The sequence below is a fragment of the Pelodiscus sinensis genome, chromosome 16, assembly GCF_049634645.1.
Source record: "Pelodiscus sinensis isolate JC-2024 chromosome 16, ASM4963464v1, whole genome shotgun sequence".
In the NCBI taxonomy this organism is placed as follows: Eukaryota; Metazoa; Chordata; order Testudines; family Trionychidae; genus Pelodiscus; species Pelodiscus sinensis.
Window position 1 is genome coordinate 25,466,125 of NC_134726.1, and position 25,397 is coordinate 25,491,521.

A 25,397-nucleotide genomic window follows, 5' to 3' on the forward strand; every position below is an offset into this window, starting at 1 on the left:
ATGTTCTCATGGACAAGTACTTACATCAGTATCCATAACAAGGCAATGTGATGCTTGAGCAAATATGTATGAAGGACACTCCTTCCAGGTGAAATCCAGCTGTGTTCTGAAGGCTATTCCAAGGCCTAGACAGCACTTAAATCCTACATATATGCCCAGAATAAGGCTTACTTGTGATACAGACAATGCATAGCCCTTGTTCTGGCCCCCTGGGCCAGAGAGAATATTAACCTCCATAAATATTTTTGTAGATAATAAAATTGCATATTGAGAATAACCAATAAAAGGGGACTATCACTGCAATGAATCTGTGGGTGTTATTCACGGTATGATTCAGAATGCTTTCTTCAGTATTTGCCCACCTCTAGTTGCCTCATAAAATGCAACGTTTGAATTTTCAAAGGCTCATTTTTAAGAATTTAATAATCCACATTCCCCATATGGCTACTCTCTGCACAAACACAGAGTAAGAAGCATGTGCTTAATTCCCACTGACTTTATGTTATGTTACATGATGTACAGTGTGCTGGAGTGTTTTTCTGATCTGAGGGTATGTAATTTGCCTAAGGTCATTCAGGAAATCTGTGACAGAGCTGAGAATCGAACCAGGATTTCTTCAGTCCCAGTCCCAAATCTTAATCACAAAAGAATCCTTCCTCTCTGTTTCTATGAACATAATTGTTACATGCCTGCATCAAATGGAAAACATAACTCTTCATTTGAGGTTTTTATAACAAAAATAGCTATTTATTGTCCGTTGCATTTCTGCACATAAAATCACCAATAGAGTCATTTGTGAGTCTACATTTTGAGATAATGAAATACTCTCAATATTGTTCTAAGTACATTTTTAGCATACAGATATTTATAGCAGTAACTTTACTTGTAAGATAAATTGCATAATTGCAAAGCATTAAATCTGCCCCCAAGTTTTGAATGCCCAATTTTGCATATACAAGTAATCGACTATGCTCACAAAATAATGTATGCTGCCACTTTGTGCATGCACACAGAAATATGGGTACTCCAGTTAAGCATTTGAGTGACAAATGTGAATTTTCATGGACAAAATGTGTGCACAATCACTGCATCAATTATGGATGTAAATACTGTGGGTAAAATTTAAAGATCAGACCCAGGCTGAATATCTGGTGGATAATGCTAAATTAAAGTTTGCTTTGCTCACTTGAAATGTTAACTACTGTATTCCCGTGTTTGTGAACAAGATATGGAAGGGCGGTATAGTCCTTTTTAAAAAAAAATTCCAGTTTACATACCAAGGTTTTAAGGGAAACCTTGTATAAATTCTGGAAGTAGAATCATAAAACAATGATACAATATCTGAGCAGTTTAAAGCAACTGAAGCAATGAAATTCAGAAATAAGACTTTGAGTTAAGATAAAGATCTTTGTCTCATCATGATACAATTTTGGACATTCAAAGGAAGGTCCCAACATAATCCTTAATCTACATCTATTATGTGATTCAGATAAATCCAATTAAAATATTTGATTAACCGTGAATCAGGCTTTGTTGGAGAATAAAATGCTTAACCTGTGTGTTTTTGCATTATAGATTTTCTAAATAAAAAATCAATATACCTTTCTTACAGCATGTTGGTGAATTGCAAAACCATTCTCTGCAAATCCCTTGTTTAATTAGCCAGACTCGCATTACTGTAAGAAAAGCCTGCATCTTGTATTTCATACTGACCTTAAAAGGCATTCATTAATTAATGTGGGATCCAGAAGTAATAATGGTCTTACATTAAGTATTGTTGGATAAATCCAGGGACCTAACACCGAGCCCAAACAGCAGGCTAAAGATCTCCCATTTGATCCCACAGACTTCAGTGCTAGCTTCACAAGTGGAAATCCTCAGGTGTCATCTGGGGCTAACACAGCCCTGATGCACACCTGCTGCAGCATTCATGATGTGGTAAAACATTTGACCATATCAAAGCCATCTCTCAGCTTGCCCAATTGGAAATTCCCCATCTCTGCTCTCAGGGGTTATCTCTACAGAAGCATGGGTGGGGGGCTTGATTTACCTCTAGAAGGGTCTCCCTTGCCGCATTTTGTGCTAAACTGACTAGATTCAGTACATACAACACAGGCATAATAAGGAACCACAGAATAGTTCACATCTCTGAGTCACATTGAGTCTTCAAGATCTCATGGGATTCCCTCAGTAGTTGAATGTTAGAGAGTATATTGTCTCTGCAGCAGTGCATGGGGAGAGTAAAGGGTTGTGGCGACTCATACCGTGCATCTAGACTGGCAAGATTTTGCGCAAAAGCAGTTGCTTTTGCACAAAAACTTGCCAGCTGTCTACACTGGCCACTTGAATTTGTGCAAGAGCACTGATGTTCTAATGTAAGAATTCAGTGCTTTTTGCCCAAATACTTTGACACTCCTGCTCAGGGATAAGCCCTCTTGCACAAGAATACTTGCACAAGAGGGCCAGTGTAGACAAGCACCTTAATTTTTTGCGCAAGAAAGCCCGATGGCTAAAATGGCCATCAGAGCTTTCTTGCACAAAAGCGCGTCTATGCTGGGCACGGATGCTTTTGCGCAAAAGCCCGTTTTGTGCAAAAGCATCCGTGCCAATCTAGATGCTCTTTTGCGGAAATACTTTTGACGGAAAAACTTTTCCGTTAAAAGTATTTCTGCAAAATCATGCCAGTCTAGATGCAGCCATAGTGTCTCCTCCATACATATAACTTCCAAGTCCCTACATACATCCCTTAAAGTCACTGCAGCAGTAGTTGCATTAATTTTGCACAAAGCTTCCACCAGATAAAGAAATTACCCCAGAAAGGGGAATCTCCGGCTGTGTGGATCCAATGGACCCATACTTCCAGCCAGCTACAGGAGTGTGGAGAAAGCTACAGAGCCTCAAATGGCCCTGTACCACATGAAGCTATATGGCTTGTGATCACACCAAAAGATGTTAGGGCTAAATCCTCAGTTTATTCTATGATGTGTGGAGTGAGCAAATCTCAGTCCCTGCAATGGAATAATTTATGGGAAAGAACCTCACAGAGTTTTATTACCTGAGTGATGTCTCATGGGACAGGGCTCTCTGGCCTTCATATGCCAATAACTGGCATGCACCTCTTGTTTGGAACTACACACCAGGAAAACTCTGAGAAATGCAAAACCCTGAAACTGGATGGCTGTAGGGTTAGTCAATATGTTGTGTGACATTCCAAGAGAAATCATATTGCAGAAAAAGTGCACTTTCAGGCATTTTGGACTAAACATAAGACATGGAAATAGATAAATAATCATTTAAATTAATTATACATCCTTTGTAACAGAGGCGGCTATGGAAACTCTAGTGCTCTTTCAAATGAATAGTAACTTACTATCAAAAAGAGAAAGTGGGCGAGGTAATATTTTTGATTGGACCTTGTCTGTTGGTGAGAGAGAGAAGCTTTCAAGCCTATATAGCAGTGTTTCTTAAACTTTTTAAGTCCGAGGAACACCAAGCAATATTTTTTTATGAGGAACACCAACGATTTTTGGTTGAGCAAAAAATTAAAAAAACAAACATACGTCAAAGAAAAAGCATCGGGGAAACGTTATTAAGGAAAAAAAGTTGCCTGTCCCTTTAAGGGTGGCCATTTTGAATTCTGTTGTTCGCAGCATACCTCCGACTGCCTCGCGGTACACTGGTATGCCATGGAACACAGTTTAAGAAACACTGCTATAGAGAGCTCTTATTCACGTAGCCAGAAGAGACATATTAATGTTGTCAGCCACAGTTTTAGGAGGGATTGGGGCAGCAGTTTAAGGAAATCCTTGTTACACAGCTAACAACCATTAGTGCTTTCATTCCAGGGGATTGTGGATTTTTTTTCCAGCAAACAATAGCAAATCTGAGCCCATTATTATTCTGAATGGGTAGATTAATTCCTGTGCTGCTTTAATAAGTATTCAGGATTATATCCTCTTTCAAAACTTGTGATTGCTAAGGGACAGCTAAATGCACAGTGTTAAAACTAACTCTACTTTCAGTGAAATACTGATACAGCCAAGACATTTGATTTTAAAGAATCTTGACACGTTGCTTTTCTACCTGAGTAGAATTATTGTTCCGCTTACATTATGAAAACGACAGATGAATGGATAGATGCAGACGCCTTTTGGGTTTTAATTGTAATTTTCGGGCCAAACCCTTACTATTCCTACTTTTCTATCACTTGATTATGATTGCAAGACATGCTATCAGATCTTGTCAATTCATATTCATATGCCTCAACTGTAGGGAAAATGTACTGCAGTATCTCCGTGAGCCCTTCAAAACATTGCTGCTCATGGTCTTTGGCAATTCAATGGAAGTTTACACATTGGTACATGACATACTACAAGTGTTCCAGTGCACTTGCCCAGCCGAAATACCCCCTCCCTTTCCAGCATGCAGTCTTCTAGGCTTTGTCTACACTGCAGAGTTTTGCGCAAAAGCGCAACTTCTTGCACAAAAGTGCATCCACGCCTCAAAAGTGCATCGCAAAAGTGATCTACTTTTGTGCAAGAGAGTGTCCACATTGCTGTGCTTTTTCTGATAGGCTCTTTTTGCGCAAGAAACCCCCACAGAGTGTCGACACATACTTTTTTGCACAAGAGCTGTAGCGCAAAAAGGAGTGATTCCTCATGAGGAGAAGAATAACTCTACTGGGAAAAGCCCTCTGTCCTGTCGAGTTACTGTTTTGTTTTTTTTTTTTTTTTTGCACAAAAACGTGTCTGAGGTGTGGACGCTCCGCTGGTTTTTGCGTAAAAATGGCCGGTTTTGCGCTAAAAACGTGTAGTGTAGACATAGTCCTCATGTTGATGTGTCCACCATCCTTTGCACTAGGAAAGAGCAAGCAGCTTGCCCCAGGGTGGCATCCTTTGCAGATGTGCTCCCCTATGTCTGCATCCCCCCACAAGGATATCCATAAATTGGTCCTTTTGGTATAAAGAGGTGTCATAATATATTATTAAACCAAATACTGCCCTTGATCCCCACATGGGGCTATTTCTGATGTCCTGTATAAGCTATGAACATGGCCTTGGTCTATCCATGTGTCATGGCAGAATGCAGTTGATCTACTTTCATTTAAAAGAGACTTTTTTAAAAAATTGAATTTATCTTACCTGGGCTTGTGGATTTTTACAAATATTCGGCATCGGTGATTTTGATTTTTTTGGCTAAGAAATTATTTGGAAGAATGCAATTGAAAGAGATAGACCACCATAATAATACAAGCTGCCCTCAATCCCTGCGAGCAGGAATTGGTAGGAATATTTTTAAGGGCATAACACCCATTCATAAGAAATATGCACACCCCATTTCTCTCATTTCAATGATGCCCAAATGTGAGCTACAGTGCCCAAATCCTTCAGTCTTCTGTATAATCCTATTGAAGCCAATAGGACGCCAGGCCACATGTCTGGGCCAACAGAGCATGCAGCTGGCAGCAGTAAAGGCCTTGTTATTGACTGTAACTTATCACCAAGAAATACTCTTGTGGGTTTGCTTCAGATTTGTTGTCCTAACAACAGGACATATCTGGCCATCCTTCAATGCGTGGGACCACTCAAGTCAATGGGAGTTCTGTGTAAAAATCAATAGCTGGATATGCCCCAATAAGAACAATGATTAATTGGAAAGCACAGTGCAGCCAGCACATATCATGTTAGCTCTGTCATCCCCTACCACAGCTGATGTGATTGTGGTGTTGTGCCATAAAACTTTTGCCGTGGGTTTATTTAGATACTATTATGTGACGAATGCCAAATTATTAGTTCCGGGTGCTTTCACTAACTGTATGGAAAGCCCTCACTGCTTTCTGTTGATTCCAAGTCAGAAACAAACTATTGCTCCCACTTAGCCAGAGGTACAAAGTGCTGCATTTAATGTCATTCCTTTCTAAAAAAGGTGAAATGTACAGTGGACATGACAACAGACCAGTGTCACTGGTGTGTGTTTTGCTCTTTACAAAACAGTTTTGGCTCAGGATAGTGAACTTCCTCCCGCCAGGTGTAAACAGATTCAAAGAGATTTAAAGAGAAACTGTCTCGAATTGTCAAGACAAATAGCAGTGGATCATCCACCTCTGCAAATGAACAGGCAATACCAGCACTTGACTACATTAAAGTATGTGGGCTAGATGGCAGTTTTACTATCTGCCCCAAATATGGGGCAACATGCAATTTTGCTGACCCCGGAGAAGAGCACAGATGTGAAGCTAGGCCATTGGGATCCCTACATGGGAATTTTATGAAGGGGGGGCCCTTATTCACCCTTTTAGATACCTGAAAACTGCTATCATGTCCCCTCTCAGTCTTCTCCTTTCCAAACTAAACAAACTCAGTTCTTTCAGACTTTCTTCGTAGGTCATGTTCTCTAGACCTTTAATCATTCTTGTTGCTCTTCTCTGGACCTTCTCCAATTTCTCCACATCTTTCTTGAAATGTGGTGCTCAGAACTGGTCACAATACTCCAACTGAGGCATAATCAGCACAGAGGAGAGCGGAAGAATGACTTCTTGTGTTTTGCTCACAACACTCCTGTTAATGCATCCCAGAATCATGTTTGCTTTTTTTGCAACAGCGTCACACTGTTGACTCATATTTAGTTTGTGATCCACTCTGACCCCTGGATCCCTTTCTGCAGTACTCCTTCCTAGGCAGTCATTCCCGATTCTGTATGTATGGAATGGATTATTCCTTCCTAAGTGGAGTAGTTTGTATTTGTCCTTATTAAATTTCATCCTATTTACCTCAGACCATTTCTCCAGTTTGTCCAGATAATTTTGAATTATGACCCTTTCCTCCAAAGCACTTGCAATCCCTCCCAGCTTCATATCATCTGCAGACTTAATAAGTGTACTATCTATGTCAATATCTAAATCGTTGATGAAGATATTGAACAGAACCGGTCCCCTGCGGAACCCCACTTGGTTTGCCCTTCCAACATATACCAACACATACAAATACACTTGTTAAAAAGTCCATGTTAAATAACATGGGGGCTACGTCTACACTGGCCCCTTTTCCGGAAGGGGCATGTAAATTTCACCAGTCGTCGTAGGGAAATCCGCGGGGGATTTAAATATCCCCCGCGGCATTTAAATAAAAATGTCCGCCGCTTTTTTCCGGCTTTTAAAAAAGCCGGAAAAGAGCGTCTACACTGGCCCCGATCCTCCGGAAAAAGTGCCCTTTTCCGGAGGGTCTTATTCCTACTTCGAAGGGCACTTTTTCCGGAGGATCGGGGCCAGTGTAGATGCTCTTTTCCGGCTTTTTTAAAAGCCGGAAAAAAGCGGCGGACATTTTTATTTAAATGCCGCGGGGGATATTTAAATCCCCCGCGGATTTCCCTACGACGACTGGTGAAATTTACATGCCCCTTCCGGAAAAGGGGCCAGTGTAGACGTAGCCGAAGGGTATGGGCAGGAGAAAAGTAATATTACAACAGGGCCCCCTTAATCTGCTTGGGGCCCTAAGAAATTGCTTAGTCTGATTTTGCCCAGCACTACATCTCAGAGCGCAGACATCAGATGTGCCAAGGCTCCACCTCATCCCTCCTACAGATTTCCCCACTCCGCACCCACCCGTACAGGATGAGGAGCAATGGTTAGAAGGTAGCTGCTCTTCCCACTGCCCTGCCCCCTTCAATATGGGTAGGAAGCCTGGGGAAGGGAAGTGGTCTTTTTAGTCCCCTCACTCCCCTATTTTATCCTGCAGCAAGGATCACAATCTGACCCTGTGTGTGATTTTATATAAATCTTCCTTTGTGTTTAGCCTGGAGTCTATTGCACTGTTTTGTCTAGCTAAATTTCTTTCAAAGGCATAATGTCAAATGTTTTTCCTCAGGAGTTATTGTCTAATAGTACCACTGCTTAGTACAAGGCGATAATCCAGGTTCCCTATAAACTGCAGCTTACCATAGCATTCAGCCAAAGTGCAGCCCACATCCCCCTTCATTATGGATTATGAGACAGGTTCAGATGGATGAATGAAACCCTCCTGATTTAACAGTTGTGATCAAAGACAAAGCTGAAAAGCTTCAGTTCTTGCATAGTCTTGTGGGAAATGGCAGACAGACTTGGGCTACTATGACTGTTTGGAGAAGAACCTTGAGAGGAAATAAAAACCCCTACACATTTCAGACTGAGGAGTCCTGGATTTATAGCCAATAATAGTTTATTTTTAAACTAAACTGTAGGTAGTAAGTAAGTAAGTAGATAGATAAATAGACAAATAGATAGAGTTGTTTTCCTATGCAATTTGAAAGATGTTTTCTAAAGGTGACAGTATAAACATGAGTTACAGGAATGTTCCAAGTTATTTAAAGGATAAATTGAGTGTGTTTCCTGTTTAAAATCCAATAATCATATCCTTAGTTGAACAAACACCAAGACTGAAGGCTGAGGTGATTATAAGAAAAATCAATACAAGTGGTTTATCAGCCACGGATATGGCTATTTTTCTGAGTTATGGGAAATCTCCTGAAGTTATCATTCTTATCCTAAAAATGTGGAGGCAATGCTCACATTTTAAATGAAAAGAAACATTTTTTAAAGGGAGTTTGCTCAAATTGCCATAAGATTATTATTATTATTATTATTATTATTATTATTATTATTATTATTATTATTATTATTATTATTATTATTATTATTTAAAGTTCAAAACTTCTTTTTGGTCCTTCTTTTCCCCCTATTATAATTTCTCCTCTTCATGTTTTTCTTTTGCTGTTTTTTTGTCTCTCTCATTCTCCTGGTCAAAATGGCTCTTGCTCCCAGGATAAAAGTAATATATATTTGTTTGCATTGTATTTTGGAACCAGATCAGGAGCCTGTGTAAGTAAGCATTGAACACACAAATGTCTTGTACCCTCATTGGGTAATAATAGTTACCAGCCTATCAGAGTACAAGGATTTGCATGCTCTGTGGCCACTGAATAATAACCATAGAAATAATGCACAAATCAGATGCCCATGTCCAAAGTACAGGGAAATAGATAACTAGGAAAAACTCTAAAGTAATAATCCCTCAACCCTTGCGCTTTGATTGTTTGAGACAATTTCATGGTAATCAGTCTGCCCTCTAAATAATAGACCTGAGCCATTCCAATCAGTAAAAAGCATCATCACAGCTTACTGCACTTTCATATGCTCCTGAATTTAACAGTACATCCAACCATCCTTTACAAAAGGACACATCAGCACCATTGTAGCTTATGCCTGTGTCTGAAGGAGTATCCTCTTTACACATGCAATATGAGAGCACTGTACTGTCAAGGACCATTCTTCCGCCCCATCTTTTCTCCTCAACGCAGCACCTGCCTAATTGGTATACACTGTTCTGTTTCCATTTGGGATGCTTCTTTTGCTCTGAGCTAAATCATGCTGTTAGCATGGAGCTCAAATGAAACAGTTAAGCATAGCTGCACCACCCCAGAGCAAGCACCAAGAAGCCTTTGGCTTTGGAGACCTTGAGCTGTCCTATTGCACGAGGGGAAAAGCAACTAGCCACACTTCCTTACATTGTTGCATGGTGCTGTCCATGCAGACGGCAAGTTCTGCAGGTCAGCCAGTGAAAGGGTGTGTGCTGAGCCATGGCTTCACCCCTCCCTGCCACATTCCCAATGATTTTCTTCCCAGGAAGAGCAACTCGGTACGCAGCACTCAAGCACAGCTGTGGCTACTCTGCATGGCCTTGGGGGGAGCAGTGCTGAGTGGAGTTTTTACTCCTTGTCCCTGTGGCACAGTAGTGTAAGGAGAAGACACGATCTGGCACAACTTATATTTTACACGTTTGTGCAAAGCAAATGTTTAAAAGCCCTATAGTAATACCATAATAGGAACTTCTCTCTGCTTTTCATCTTAATAACCTGCTTTCTTCAGTGGGATGAAGTATTCATCCTTCAGCCTTCTAAAGTATTCACTTGGGCAGTGGATTGGAGCTGGTAAAACAGCTTGCCATTTCTAATACCAATACGTTATGGTGGTTGTGAGACTGTGATGTAATAGACCCTGTACAATATGAGAAGTGGCTGTTGAGGCATTCGGTTTGTTGGCTAATGGAATAATACAGCACGCGGAGAGGAAATGTGTATATAAGATATCTACCGCCAGAGCTAGCTCCATGATTCCCTGGAACAATTGGGTGTGTATCAAAAACAATTCTCCTTTGCAAAAAAGAAAACATCTTATACCCAGAAAAGGCCATCCGTGCTGAAAGAATTCTAAAAAGTGACTATTGATTGTGACAACTTTAATTTCTGAGTTCCCAACTTGAGACATATCAAAGGGACACAGTTTTCAGAAAGTGCTGAGCAAACTCCTCACAATATTAGTCATTGTCTAACAGGCCTGCCAACGGGAGAGAGGCGGGACAAAGGAAGCAACTGCCCTGAGGCCCAATGATTCATAGGAACTGTGGCCTCTAGCCCCATTTGAATCACTGCTGGAGCACTGCACGGCATAGTCCAAGTGTCCTTTTGTGCTGCCTGGCGAGGCAGGGGTGCTGCATGATGCACTCAAGGCAGTCCTGATTAGGGGGCTGGCTGCCCTCGGTCCTGCCCCTTCTACATGAGGCTCTGCCCCTTCCAGGAATGCAGAGCCAGGAACCCCTTCCACCTTGCCCAGCAGCCCAACATGGCTGTCAGCTCCCCTGTTGTCTAATGATCAGGTTTTGCATTTAGGAGAGCTATGTTAACTCTAGAACTTACCATCAGTGTCTGTAGGGTTCAGAACAACAAATATATGCTCTCAAGATACATTGATGATAGAAAAGTGTGGCAGAAACCCTCTTTTATTTCACTTGAGTATATATAAACTGGAAATATTCACAGAGGACCTGCTCCAAACCCACCGAAATCAATAGCAACCTTTCCATTGACTTGAGTGGACCCTACTAAATCAGGCCCTTTTAGCTCATTGAAGGCAATGGAAAGACTTTCACAGCCATCCGTGGACTTTGAGTCAAGATCATCTATCTGTTCATAGTTGTTTGTATATTTCTGTGTGTTTTACTGGCTCTAAAACAGGAATAAAAGAGAAAGTTTTCAAATATTTCCCTTCCTTTGCCAGCAAACAACATCTGTTTCTACGGCGAGTGCTCATACTATTGCTCAACCGAGCATGCTCTTTGTGGAAAGCCAGATCAGATTGAAGGGTCCCTCGCTGCTTTCCTACCTGACCTGTCTTTAGCTAAAAGGAAAACCTGGAGAAATCCATGGCGGCGCTCCTACCATAAACGCAAGAAAGCAGAGTGAGTAGTGGAGACCAAAGGGCTTTCCAATAGCAGAGCTCATGTATTGCTGGGTAGAATATGAGCAGAAGTTAATTTAAAACATCCACAAACTCTGCAGGGGTCTAAAAAAGCCCATTGAAATCAGTGGGAGCCTTTTCATTGCCTTCAGTGGGCATCAAATCAGCCCCCTATGTAATGAGGTACTTGGAAAAAAATATTTAAAATGTGGAAGAAACATGTGATTGCTGAATGGGCTTTCAGTGGGACTATGCCACTATGTCTAAAAACAAGCACTTGCACGAGTCTTTTCAGTATTAAAACCTGTAACAGCTTTTGGGTAGGATAAAACTGAGCAATATCTCTGTCCAGTAGAGACACAGTCAGTCCTAAACAAGTGTAGAATAGTTTAGCTATCTGGCCATGTAATTACTTAGAAGGCACAGCTCATCTCCCAGTTTTTGGTCACATATTTTCCTTAAACTCGTGATCCTTCCAGAAATTCTAGAAAATTCATCAGGCCCCACCTTTATCAGAATTTGTATTGCTTGAAACAGCCTGTAAAGTTGATTGTGCATGTGCTAAACCTAACTCACTGCAGTACAAGTACATTTCTGAAATCTCTGAGTAACCTTTCAATCAGATATAAGCCATCTACAATATCTCTTTTCCAGATGGGAAGTTGATCCAGATTATTGTGAGGAGGTTAAACAAACACCACCCTATGACAGTGGGACCAGAATTTTGGATATCATGGATATGACAATTTTTGATTTTCTAATGGGTATGTTTCAGATGTTTTTAAATTAAATGCAATGTTTAATTACAATAAGAATCAGTTCTCTATACAGTGCATTGTGTAGTTCAGCAATTTTCTGATGCACAGCTGCAACTGCAAATAGTGTATGTGCAATTTGGGTAACTGAAAAATTGCACTTTTGTTTGGACATAAATTTGCATCAGAGCAGATTAGAAGAACAAAATTTTATAGGAAGAATATACTGTAAATAAGCACAGCAATGAATGTCCTTCTTGTTAGTTCCCTGAAATGTTCTTCACAGAAATTCAGAGCTTCTGCAATATAGTTTACAGTGAATGTCACTCCGTTGTAAATGGATGCTTTTTAATGTACATCTCCAGACTATACACGATTGGCAAAGCTACGATTTAGTCATGGGTATTTATAGCAAAAGTCATGCACAGGTCACAGGCAGTAAGCAAAAATTCATGGTCTGTGATCCACCCATGACTCACTATAAATACCCTGACTGAATCTTGTGGTGGGGTTGCTGCTGGGCCAGGATGCCCTGCTGGGAGCACTGCTCTTAAGGGAGGGGCACGGGCCAGTGACACCAGTTGCCAAAGGCTGCCGACAGTAGCTTCTCCATCTGCCGCAGGACCCCTGATGGGGGCCACCAAAAGCCACTGTTTCAGCCACCCTGGAACAGCTGCAGAACACACTTAGAAACAGTATTTTTTATGTGTTCAGAAATAAAATAGTTAGTTACAAACATGAGACAAGAGTAAGAAATCTTAGGCCTACTGTAATGGACTGACTGTGGGGCTACAGCTTGAGACCACTTGGAAACTGAAGCTAGTGTAAACTGCAGCTGCTCACTGAGTGCAAGATGTTAGGAAATATGCTAAGTAACATGTTTAACTAGCATGACATTAAATATTATTTCACACTTATAATAGATAAGGACACTGGATTTAACTGGCAATGGTAAATGCTGGACGCTAAGTTGTGTTTAATAACACGTTAGTTAAGTCATATTAGATAATGACTTTTCTAACAGGATCCATTTTGCCCAATGCAAACACAGGGCTCCTTGAGCAGAGCTTCATGCCACTGACACCAAAAGAATACAATATTGGTGCTTTGTGAACTGACTGGATGCCTGGGAGGTGGAGTATCACGGCCTATTTTTCCTATGGGCTGGATGGACAGGCAGTGATAGCTCCATTGGGAGGTAAATTTATCATAGAATCATAGAATACTAGAACTGGAGGGTCATCGAGTCCAGTCCCCTGCCCTTATGGTAGGACCCCGTACTGTCTAGACCATCCCTGATAGATGTCTACCTAACCTGCTCTTAAATATCTCCAGAGATGGAGATTCCACAACCTCCCTAGGCAATTTATTCCAGTGTTTCACCACCCTGACAGTTAGGAACTTTTTCCTAATGTCCAACTTAAACCTCCCTTGCTGCAGTTTAAGCCCATTGCTTACTGTCCTATCCTCAGAGGCTAAGGAGAACAATAGTTTTCCCTCCTCCTTGTGACACCCTTTTAGATACCTGAAAACTGCTATCATGTCCCCTCTCAGTCTTCTCCTTTCCAAACTAAACAAACCCAGTTTTTTCAGTCTTCCTTCATAGGTCATGTTCTCTACACATTTAATCATTCTTGTTGTTCTTCTCTGGACTTTCTCCAATTTCTCCACATCTTTCTTGAAATGTGGTGCCCAGAACTGGACACAATACTCCAAATGAGGCCTAATCAGTGCAGAGTAGAGCAGAAGAATAGTGATATTTTTAATAAATCAAAAGAAATAAATATTAAAAAGGTCCCAATTGTGCAAAGTCCACAGTTGGAAGATATTATAGAATCAAGCTCAAAATTATTGAATACGAATATATTCTGTAATTTGCCACATATTTTAGCATTTTTCTGAGCAAATAATGACTAACTATAACAATTTTTCATAGATAACTAAGAAAATCAGAAACATTTTAATCTTGGTCAAAATAAGCAATTTCTGAACTACTTTCTGATTTGCATTTGCAGCAACAAAACTTTAGGAATAATAGTGTAGAATTTTATTGTTTTGATTTATTCTGTCATCATTATATTATATTATTAATATTATTATTTATTTATTCTCTAGGAAACATGGATCGACATCACTATGAAACCTTTGAAAAGTTTGGAAATGAAACATTTATTATCCACTTAGATAATGGAAGAGGGTAAATATGCTAATAATTTTATTGATCAATGAAATAATTTTGGCCACGCTAACTTCATGACAATACATCTACGGAAATACTTTATGTGTTTCAATATATACATTATTAATTATTAGTATTTATTAATATTACAGCAGTGTTGAGAAACCCTAACTGAAATCAAGGATCCATAGGATAAGACACTGTATGAACACAGATATAAAACTGTCTGGCTGCGTCTAGACTGGCATGATTTTCCGGAAATGCTTTTAACAGAAAACTTTTCCGTTAAAAGCATTTTCGGAAAAGAGTGTCTAGATTGGCATGGACGCTTTTCCGCAAAAGCACTTTTTGCGGAAAAGCATCCATGGCCAATCTAGACATGCTTTTCCGCAAAAAAGCCCCGATCGCTATTTTGGCAATTGTGGCTTTTTTGCGGAAAATAAATCTCAGCTGTCTACACTGGCCCTTTTGCGCAAAAGTTTTTCACAAAAGGGACTTTTGCCTGAATGGGAGCAGCATAATATTTCTGCAAAAAGCACTGATTTCTTACAGTAGGAAGTCAGTGCTTTTGCGGAAATTCAAGCAGCTAGTGTAGACAGCTGGCAAGTTTTTCCGGAAAAGTGGCTGATTTTCCAGAAAAACTGGCCAGTCTAGACACAGCCACTCAGTTTAAAGAGCTTTGAATATTTATAGATAAGACAAAGAGTGTGAGAAAGGAAGTATTATTATCCCCATTTCACAGATGGGTAACTGAGACCAAGAGAGATTATATGAATTACCTGAGCTGACGGGGAAGGCTTTGGTAGAGGTGGAATCGAATCCAGATGTCCTTAGCCTCAATTCTGTTCATTAATCACAAAACCATTCTTCTGTTCTGGTAATATAATTTACCCACATTCAATTTTAACCCAGCATAATAAATCCCCATCAATTTAAGACACAATCTTTGTTTTGTTCTTTTGACTTGAAAAGGCTTGTAGAGAGAAATGTGAAGCCCGGGTGCATTATTTGCTGAGGCCCCAGCCCCCCCCCACTTCACTCCGATTTTACCCCATTTACAGTGAGTGGGGGTGTTAAGATCAGGAACATGGTACATTATCTACTCTTTTCCCCCTTCTTATCTGCTCTGAGCTTGATCATACACCCAGTGGCAAACCTTCCATTGCCTGAATTGATCAGGCCCAAGATTTCTAAAGATCTTTTTTAATTTTCTGGGATCAAAATTCACAGACGCACATTAGTCTCTGAGATACTCTTTGTCATTTCATCTTTTATTTTTCAATAGATTTGGAAAATATTCCCATGATGAGCTCTCCATATTGGTGCCTTTAAACCAGTGCTGCAGGTATGTTTTATTTTGGTATTTATTCCTAATTTGTAATGAGCCCTGTTTTTAAAGGTGCCAGGAGTGAAATGTTTAGTAGCCATGCACTGCATAAATCATTCATTTAAAGTGCCTTGTATATTGTTGGATGTCTGCTGTTGACCAACACAATCTGTTTGTTTAATTGGTGCTTGCAAAGCTAAGGAAGTGACCACAGTCAAATGTGGTGAAAACAGATGCAATAGGGCTTTTGTCTATGGATTTCCTGTCTAGAGGTATACCATGCTGAGCTCAAACTAGAAAAGGAGATTTCATGCAGATTGTATGTACATCATTGCATGTGTACTGCATATCTCTCCGGATTAATTGTTTTTTGGGGGAGGGGTTAATGCTAGGTTATTGGACATAGAAATTGTCTCTAAATGTTGTTTCCTGTCTTCCATAAATACCACTAAAAATGGCGGGTGGTATACAGTATTCTTGCTTAGAAAGTTCTGCACTTAAGGCACTTAGGAGCATAAATTTCACTGATTTTGGAGAGTGTTAGGCACCCAATTCCCTTTTGAAAATGGGACTTGGACTCTTATGTCATTTAAGCACTATAAAATGTTATTCAACAGGTTTTTTCATGTACATACCCGATTTGCATCTGCAGAAAGAGACTTTCAGGAAAACTGTTTCAACTGCTTACAGTTGATTTCTTCAAAGAAACCTTACAATCATAAAAATCAACCTAAGTAACATTTGACAAATGGGACATAGGATCCTAACTCACTTAGATGGTTTTGAAAATTTTATCTTTAATATCACTGGCTGAGAATTTCAGATGAGACTAGTGATATTTGGTGCCTTAATTTTTGCATGCCCAACCTGAGAAACTGGAAAGAGGACTAATTTTCAGATGGTGGGTTCTCAGCACTTTCTGAAAATCTTGCCTTTTAATATATCTTAGGAAGGTATTTAAAAACTGAGCCACATAAACCCACTGATGAGTTCTGAAAATTTTGGCCATTTGTTAAGAATATCTGCACATGTTACATATGTACCATGTTTCCTTATGTTAATATCTTCCATGTTATCATGAAAAGGACTCCGGGTATGGCTAGACTACACTCTGGTATCCTGGGAAAAATCTTTCACATCCAGGGACGAGTTTGCTCTTTCGTTATTTTTTCCGGAAGAGAAAATGCACTCTTTCGGAAGCCCCTGTATTCCTCTTTCTACAAGGAATAAGGGAGCTTCTGAAAGAAGAGTTTTCTTCATCATTTGGCCAAGTCTAGATGGGCCTAATATCAGAAAAGCCTCTTCTGACAAAAGTATAGAAAAAAGCCATGCAAAATGCATAGCACATTTTGTGTAGCTTTTTTCGAAAAAAAGTGGCAGTGTAGCTGTACCCTAATTCAGTTTAGTCTTTTATGCCACATGTAATGGAGCATAATTCAAATACTGATTTACTCCTTTTCCTTTACTCCTAGGATAAGGAAGTCTACCTATCTGCGATTACAGTTATTAGCCAAGGAGGAGTACAAACTAAGTCACTTGATGGAAGAATCTTTACTAAAAGATAAAGTTGCACCCATCCTTTACCAGCTGCACCTAGAGGCAATGGACCGAAGGCTACGGATTGTTCTCAAAGCTGTTAGTGACTGTATAGAAAAGGATGGTTATGATAATGTGGTTGAAAATGACTTTGACAATGAGGTTAACACTCTTACAACCAAGAGGTAGTGAAATCACATGAATGCATTTTTACTAGCTAAGTAAAGAAGATAAAAAGTCTTGCAAAAGACTGTGTATGCAACTTCGTGAATTCAGTGAATTCAAAAATGAGATATAATTGTTCCCAAAGTAGGTAAAGTGTAGAATCTGTGAAGGATTAGTTAATTAAGAAAAATAAGTCTAATGTGATGCTTTTAAATAGTTCTTAAATGAGAATATGAAAAGGTTTGGAATATATTGAGATCACTGACAAGCGACTCTAGTCTGGTGGCAAAACACTTCCTGCTCTTTTTGTATAGACAGGAGGCCTTTATTTAATATTTTGTATTTATATATGATATATCTATGAAAACCACAGACCTACCTACCAAATTTAACAAAAAAAGGACAGCATAGTTTTGTGACTCACAATTTATTCTTGGTGACAGTCCACTTGGTATTTTGTGTTAACCCTTTAAGTGCTCTCATTCACTGTACCTAATTTAAATTGACTGCTTTGTTTTTCAGCTACTCGGCATTTAAAGGGTTAAGACACATGAACTTTTAAAAGCAAAAATAACAACAATAATAATAAATACAGTGTTTAGCTGAAAGGGGATTTTGATAATTGTGCATTGACAAGAATACTTGAATGTTGGTTTTACAGAGTGATGTAAAATGACAAGTTGTACTATTTATCCATAAGAAAGCAGCAGCTCTGATCTTTCTAGACTATTGTAGTAGGGCTGTTACTTTTCCAACGTTGCTTTTGATAGTTTTGTGTAAATATATACATATATGGGTAAAAGCTGCTTTGGGCAGCTTCTAGGCTTACTTTTGCAGCATTTTTGTGGAATCGTTTGCAATGTGGTAAAAGTGCAATAAAGATATGGCAAATGTGTAGCCAGAGTGTCGGAATGGATTCATTTAAATTGGAAATGTATTTCAAAAGAAAAATGTATACTGACTAAATATCCCAGAAGTAGATGTTTAATCTGTGATCACATTTGGCAGGTCTAGACAGAGATGGCTGTGCCAGAGAAGGCCACTGATGGGTACTGTACATGGAAATGCTGTAACAATTTTGCTACTATGTGGGCAATTGTAATATTTAGCCACAGTTCTGAGTACAGGGGGCAAGCAGGGGCTTACTACCCCAGGAAGAGCTCTGGGAGCTAACATGACTCTTAGAAACACTATGCTTCTTTGATTTTCCTAATTCCCCTTGATATAGCTCAGCTGCTTTCCCTTCTGGACTGGGTTAGCTGTCTAGACTGGAAAAGAAGTTTTGGCAAAGCTATATTCCCCCCTATTCCTGTATAGAAGCTTGTTCTTCCCAAGCACAAAATACCAATAGCCACAAAGTGAGTGAGGTACAGAAGGCTCCATGCCCCCTTTCCCTGGACCTATTATTTGCCTGTGGAAATTCAAATCCTCCAATGAGTGCACCCACAGGCTATGTCTACATTCGTGGCATCTTGCGCCAGAAATATGCAAATGAGGCTAAGCATGGAATATCACCATGCCTCATTTGCATACCTAATGAGCTGCCATTTTGCAGAAGAGGCTCTTGCGCCAGAAGGAACTGTCTACATTGCCCCTTCTTGTGCAAAAAAACCCTCTTGCACAATGCCATTACACTGATTATTTTCAGGAATAACGGCATTGTGCAAGAGGGTTTTTCTTGCACAAGAAGGGGCAGTGTAGATAGCTCTTTCTGGCACAAGAGCCTCTTCTGCAAAAATGGTGGCTCATTAGGTATGTAAATGAGGCTCAGTGATATTGCACGCTTAGCCTCATTTGCATATTTCTAGCAGAAGAAACCACAAGTGTACACATAGCCACAAAGTATATTTTGATTGTTATTTTATTCTTTGCCTTCTCTGAATTGCCTTTATCCTGAAATAACAGAGATGTAAGGAATGTATCAGTGAGATTTACCTGGGGGAGAAACTTCAGTGTTTGTTGTTAGCTGTGAGACTCCATTTTGAATCAGGTGGAGGAACCCAAATGGCTAGCACCTGGGCCTAAAAGACTATAAAGTCTGCTCCATGGGGGAAGAGCTGATTTGATTTACAGAGCTGTGTCTGGTTAGAGTGCTGGTTCAGTTCAGTGAGGTTTCTTCAGTATAGGAGCTCAGCTGTGTTAGAAGTCTGCTTTGGTCCTTAAAAAAAAAGCTGATTCCTGCTTGTGAGAGTTTAGTGTACCTCAAGAGTTTAGTTTAGCCTGGGAGAATAGAATAACTGAGAAGGTCTTTTCTTCCTGAAAGTGTGGAGTAGCTTAGGCACCTACTACAGTTCTGTGAGCTGGTAGAGTCTAGTTAAGGGCTTCTATTAAAAGGTTTTATTATGTGTATGAGGTGGGAGAGAAAAATCTATGAAGGCAGGTTTTACTTTTCATGAAGATGAAGCAGCTTACTGGTCTGTAAGTTAAACTAATAGCTTTCCTCTCTTACTTCTATCCTCTCTTAAACTAAGCTAAAATTCACTCCTTATTGCTGTATGTCAGTGGTCTCCTGACTCCTTACTCTGTTTCCTTCCCTACATTTTGACCATATAGTATGATCACAGTGAGACAATTCTGCAACGCTGCGATTTCACCTGATTCATGCATTCCTATGTTTAAAAAACAAAACAGAAAGAGGGTATGGAGGGGAGGGCCTTCCTTCCAAATCTATTATGCTTACAAAAACCAGAAGTGCTTCCACCTTCAGAATAGCGTTGCTTGTTGAGGATACACATATCAATTAACCAATTGAAAGAAAAGCTAGTCCATGGGCAGGTGGACAGGCTAAGACTTTAGATACCAGGGTTCAAGTTCCTGCTCTGCTAGGCTACATCTATACTGCACTGTTTTGCACAAGAAATATGCAAATGAGGCAAAGTGTGGAATATTGCTGCACCTCATTTGCATAATTAATGAGCAGCTGCTTTTTGCACAGAACCTCCCTCTTGCGCAAGAGCCGTTCTTCCTGAAAAAAAGGGGAAGAACAGCTCTTGCGCAAGTGGGCTCCTTTTTGCACAGAAAGCGGCTGCTCATTAATTATGCAAATGAGGCATGGCGATATTCCATGTTTTGCCTCATTTGCATATTTCTTGCGCACTAGAGTGCAGTATAGACATAGCCTTACTGTTTTTTCCTTGTATTTTGGCCAGTCATTTAGGCTACAGCTACACTGCAGGGTTTTTACATAAGAAGTCTTTTGAGGAAGAGTTCTTGCGCAAAAGCGTGTCCACACCACACACATTGCTTTTGTGATGCACTTTTGCACAAGAGAGCATCCACACTGCATTGGTGCTCTTGTGCAAGAAAGCTCTGATTGGCAATCAGAGCACCTGTGCTTTTTTGGATAGGCTTTTTCTGAACAAGAAACCCCTGTGGAGCGTCCACACATGCCTTTTTGCACAAGAGCTGTAGTGCTAAAAGGAGTTATACCTCGTAGAAGGAGGCATACCTATACCGCATAAAGCCCTCTGTTCTGTTGATTGACTGTAGATTTTCTTGCACAAAAACATACTTGAGGTGTGGATGCTCCATGGGTTTTTGTGCAAAACTTTTGTAATGTAGACATAGCCTTAGTTTCTTTATGCCTTAATTTCTTATCAAACAGGTGTTACAGCACTGCCCTTCTGCTTAAAGGTATTGTGAGAATAAGCACATTAAAAATTGTGTGATACGCAAACACTCTGGTAGTGGAAGACATATAAATACCTCAGCTAGAGTTCTGCAAACTATGGAGCACCTTCAACTTTGTTTCAGTGGCAATTGTGGGCACTCATGACTCAAGCTAAAGCACATTGATGTCACTGGCAAGACTCTTATTAATTAACTGCAATGGCCTTCAGATGAGTTCTTCAGCCTGTGTCTTACAAAAAGCTCTCATCAGTGTGCAGGAGCTTGGGCTACGAACTAGAATTTCAGCCTGTGTATTAGAATTTTAGCCTACTTCTAGGTATCTGTGAGGGAAATTGTACACACACCTGGGGGGAGGGATGTGATTCAAAGCCACCTTTCTGTTATCCAGATGCTCAGGCCCACAGCAGTACCCTGAATATTTCAGGGCAGCCTGCTAGGTCAGATCTGTGCCTCTTTTCTGGTGGTGCAAAGCAGACGGAGGTTTGGGTTCCCTATCTTTCGACACTGAAAATACATTAGGATTTTTTTTCTCCATTCAGACAAAGGGATTTGCTGTGTTGCTGTGAAATCTGCCCCCACGCAGAGAGCCAGCACAAGGTCTATGAACCGCTTAAATCCCATTTAAAGTTATTTTGGGGACTTAACTGGCCTTGTGCTGTCCCTTTGTACAGGATGGGTTTCTCCATGGTTGGTCTTGTGTAGCTACTGTTAACGTTGAAGAAAGTTATACACGCTCATTGTATGGAGGCTGTTCACCTTACCAACACGTGTGACAGCCAGATTAATGCGATGAGATGCAATGGCTCTGAAGGGGCTGTCATTGTTGATTAGGTCAATAATCCATGAACTAAGGAGGATTAACATGATAGAGCGGAACATTTCTTTTGGAATCCTGCACATCTACTGGGCCAAACATCCACTGCAGGAAAAAAAGTGCTGGAATGCAGTTTTACTCAAAATACCCTACGTTAGTATGTGCAACAAGATATGTGCAGAATACACTCAAAGAAACCGCAACTGTCTATGGAGGACGTAATGCATTCAGCAAAATGCTCTTGGTATTCACAGTAAATATTTGATCAGATAAATAACATGGCTTTAAGTAACAAGGTAAATAGCAAGGCTTGTGGGTTCCAGTCCCAACTACCCCCCATCCATCCTGGGAATGGAGCAGCAGAGTTAAGGCCAGGGCTGGCCCACAACACTTTGGCACCTGAGGCGGGGAGCTCAAATGATGCCCCCGTATCCCTTTGTTTGGGCCAAAACTTTGAAAGGTCTCAACTCTGCCTTCTTCCTGTTCTACTCCTCTTATGGCACTCCACCATCTCTGTGCATCTAGAGCAGAGAGAATACATATGCACCAGCAGCAGACACAATTTTCTACATTCTGGGTTGTAGTGGTGCGCCCCCCCCAGTCTGGCACCTGAGGCGGCCACCTCAGTTTGCCTCATAGTAAGGCTAGCCCTGGTTAAGGCAGGCTTATTCCTACCCTGGCTGGCACCACTCCTGAATGCAGCTGGTATGTAAGGCAGTGGCTCTATGGTTCCTTGTGCTGCCCCTCATCTACAGGTCCCAACCCCACAGCTTCTACTGGCTACGGTTCTTAGTTATTGATTAATGGGAGCTGCAGGAGTGGTATCCGCAGGCAAGGACAGCATGTGGAGACCCCCTGCTCTGACTTTCTCAGGCTGAGAAATTTAACTGCAAATGTACCTGACAGCCTGGAAAAGGGATGCTGTTTCCTTGAGTAATCAAGATATGAGAGACTTGTTTGTTATTTAATCGTCCAAGGAAATTCAGAAATCAACTGTTCTAATATGAATGATGTGTCGTATGCTGTCAATCTGGTCAGCACTGACTCAATCAGCACAAAACGTTTTACATGTTGGAAGTAAACACTGTTTGGACATGAGAGGTAACTCTGGGGATTTGTTTCCCCCAGTCTTCCATTGGATGAGCCGGCAGGAGCGGAGCTCAGGTCAGGCTTGTCCTTATGTAAGAGATGAAGAGAAAGAGGAGTATTAAACAGACACCATGAGCACTCTCGTTGCTGTGACTGGAGACCTCAGTATGTGTTGCAGCCCCCAAGTGATGTCAATGTATTGCCTCACTTGATCAAAGTTAGCTACATGCTTACGGACCTTCCTGCACTGGGGGCTAACTCAGTGTAATTCTTCGCATCAGATTTCCAGGGCTAACATATTTGCAGATTTTTAAAGAATCACTGCCTATGAATTTTTTCCCAATGTCACCTTAAACTCTTCAGCGTCTGTGAACTCTCCTGTCAGTGTGCTCGTCTGCTTGGCAGTCACAGACCTAGTCGAAACAAACTTGTTTCAAAATGCAAAATGAATCCTGGAGGAAACTCGTTAGCAGCACAGCGCAAGTTAGCATCGGGGTCTTCGATTTTATGCCTATTAGATGCTTCCAGAGCTACTTGCAAGTATTGTCACACATGGAAATGTGCCTGTAAGAGGGGCACATCGATAGCTTGCAGCCATGGCACCTCAGGCTGTGGACTTGTCAGACTGAATTAGCTATTGGATTCTGTCTTTGCATCTCTAAAACACCCATCCACGACTCTGGGAACTGTGTGGAAAAATTACAAGCAATTCAGCCTGATAGGTCAAAAGAACTAAGCTGGGTCAGGGCTTGGTTAGACAGCCTCCAGGGGAAAAATCTGTGTGCAAGCAGGCATTGGTGGTGTTGATTCACTGACTATCACTCTTCCCTCCAATACTGAACCAATATGCCAGCCTGGTACTGTACTTGGGCACAGGTGGCCAAATTCTGTTCTGGGGGCCACTTGTCTTCAGAGAGCTGGGTAGTACCATTTTACTGGTTCTGCTTTATTTCCAACTGCTAAATTGCATTAAAATGTTAACTATTTTCCTGTTTTGTTTTGTTTTTCATTCATGTAGCTGACATAGTTGCTCCATGAATGCTAGAAACTGGGAAGGGAGGAAGGCCTACTAGACAGTGTCTGTATTCAAATGTATTCCATGCTGTGGAAACAGTTAGGAACACTTGTGTTAAAGGGCCAGAAGGTGGCTAGAGGTGCTGTCTTTCAGCCAAGCTTTATGGCTTATACCTTGATTAGTTGCAGGGATAGCCTTAGGATTTATGGGGTCCTAAGCAGTACTATTAAACCGCATCCCCAGGGGGAATGACAATTTTTTAGAGATGTGATTTTATAGTCTTCAGCAACACAGTAACAAAATATTTTAAAGCAAGTTTTAAATGTAGGTCCTGTGGACGAACACAGTAAATTCAGATACCGACAACATACAGCTAGGGTTGGCAAATGTCTGTTAAATGGCTTCATTGCCTTGTGACAGGCTCTTTCACAGGGTCCGTGTTATGCTCAAAGGTCTGGCAGGATTTTTCACTTTTAAGTTAGCCAGATACTTTCCAGAGGAAGTGAAGCTACAGAACAAGGCCAGGAAGAGGCAAGTGGGTGGACATTAAGATCCAGTGGTTCCCCAGATTTTTGGGTGCTCCATGCAACTGCATATTCTAGATATGGGTAAGGATGGTCCTGATTAGCTATGGTCAGCAAAGTTCCAAATACATTGAACACAAGAACAGGATAGTTAACCAGTGGGGTCTTTGCTAAAGATAGACCCAGGCTCAAAATCTCAGCTCTGGATCCAGGTTCAGATTGGAGTTGGTAGCTTGGGTTACCGTCTGGTCATTTGGAAACTTTGGAAAGCATCAGATTTGGTTCTGAAATTTCCACGAGTATGACTGGTGTGATCTGGGAGTTTAACTTATGTTTGTGTCTTAGCCACACTCCTGCTACAACAGAAGTATTTGGCTTACTTATATTCCCCTTCCAGATAGAAGATACTTATTGATGACTATATTAGATGTATAGATGCTACAATGCTACAAAGGATGCCACCCCATGTATTTGTGGTAACCCGAATGTAGCTTAAAAATACATAGTAAAAGCAGTGCAATTAACGTAACCTGCTACCACTCCAGAGACGGCTCCATATCTGAAATGGAACAAGCTCTCTCTATATATAATTCTGAGATGCACCTGTATATTTGCAACAGGCTCCATATATCACTTAATACCTCCACTCTGTGTGCATCTTCAGTCCTCTGTGCATAGTTCAAAGGATGAATAGCGCATAGTGGACAAAAGATGAATGCTAAAGCTGTCAGCAGCCCAGAAGATATACAGCTGTGGAAGATCGAGCAGAAATAAAAACTAGTATAGCAAGCTCATTCAAGAATCTTTATTACAGGCTGCTGTATAAGCCAGGAACACAGCTTGATGTCCTGATGTCAGACTCAGCCCTGGCAGTTGGAAACAAATCTTGTTTTGACTTGTAAATTGAGCAAATTTGATCAGCAAGTCATTGCTGAAGAATAAATGTGAAATACCAAGGTGTCAGGTTTCATGGTGTTGTTTCTCTAGCCTTAGACACGCTGCATAGAAGCTAAAAAATAAATGCATATTTTTGTCAGAGATTGGCTTTATAAAATATTCTTTCCAGAACTGGGAACAGCCTTCCTTAAAGAGCAGTG

General features: G+C 40.7%; 1 protein-coding gene across 2 annotated transcripts in view; it reads left to right on the forward strand.

The window, feature by feature from the left end:
- The window catches only part of FAM20C (FAM20C golgi associated secretory pathway kinase), a 104,949-nt gene extending 86,824 nt beyond the window's left edge, over positions 1-18,125 (forward strand). For both annotated transcript variants that reach the window (XM_075899530.1, XM_006112825.4), the window contains 5 exons: positions 11,087-11,267; positions 11,921-12,030; positions 14,137-14,218; positions 15,486-15,545; positions 17,000-18,125. In XM_075899530.1, the coding sequence (XP_075755645.1) occupies positions 11,087-11,267; positions 11,921-12,030; positions 14,137-14,218; positions 15,486-15,545; positions 17,000-17,252 (686 nt within the window). In that variant the 3' untranslated portion in view covers positions 17,253-18,125. The remainder of the gene's footprint in view (positions 1-11,086; positions 11,268-11,920; positions 12,031-14,136; positions 14,219-15,485; positions 15,546-16,999) is intronic.
- Positions 18,126-25,397: the final 7,272 nt, after the last annotated feature.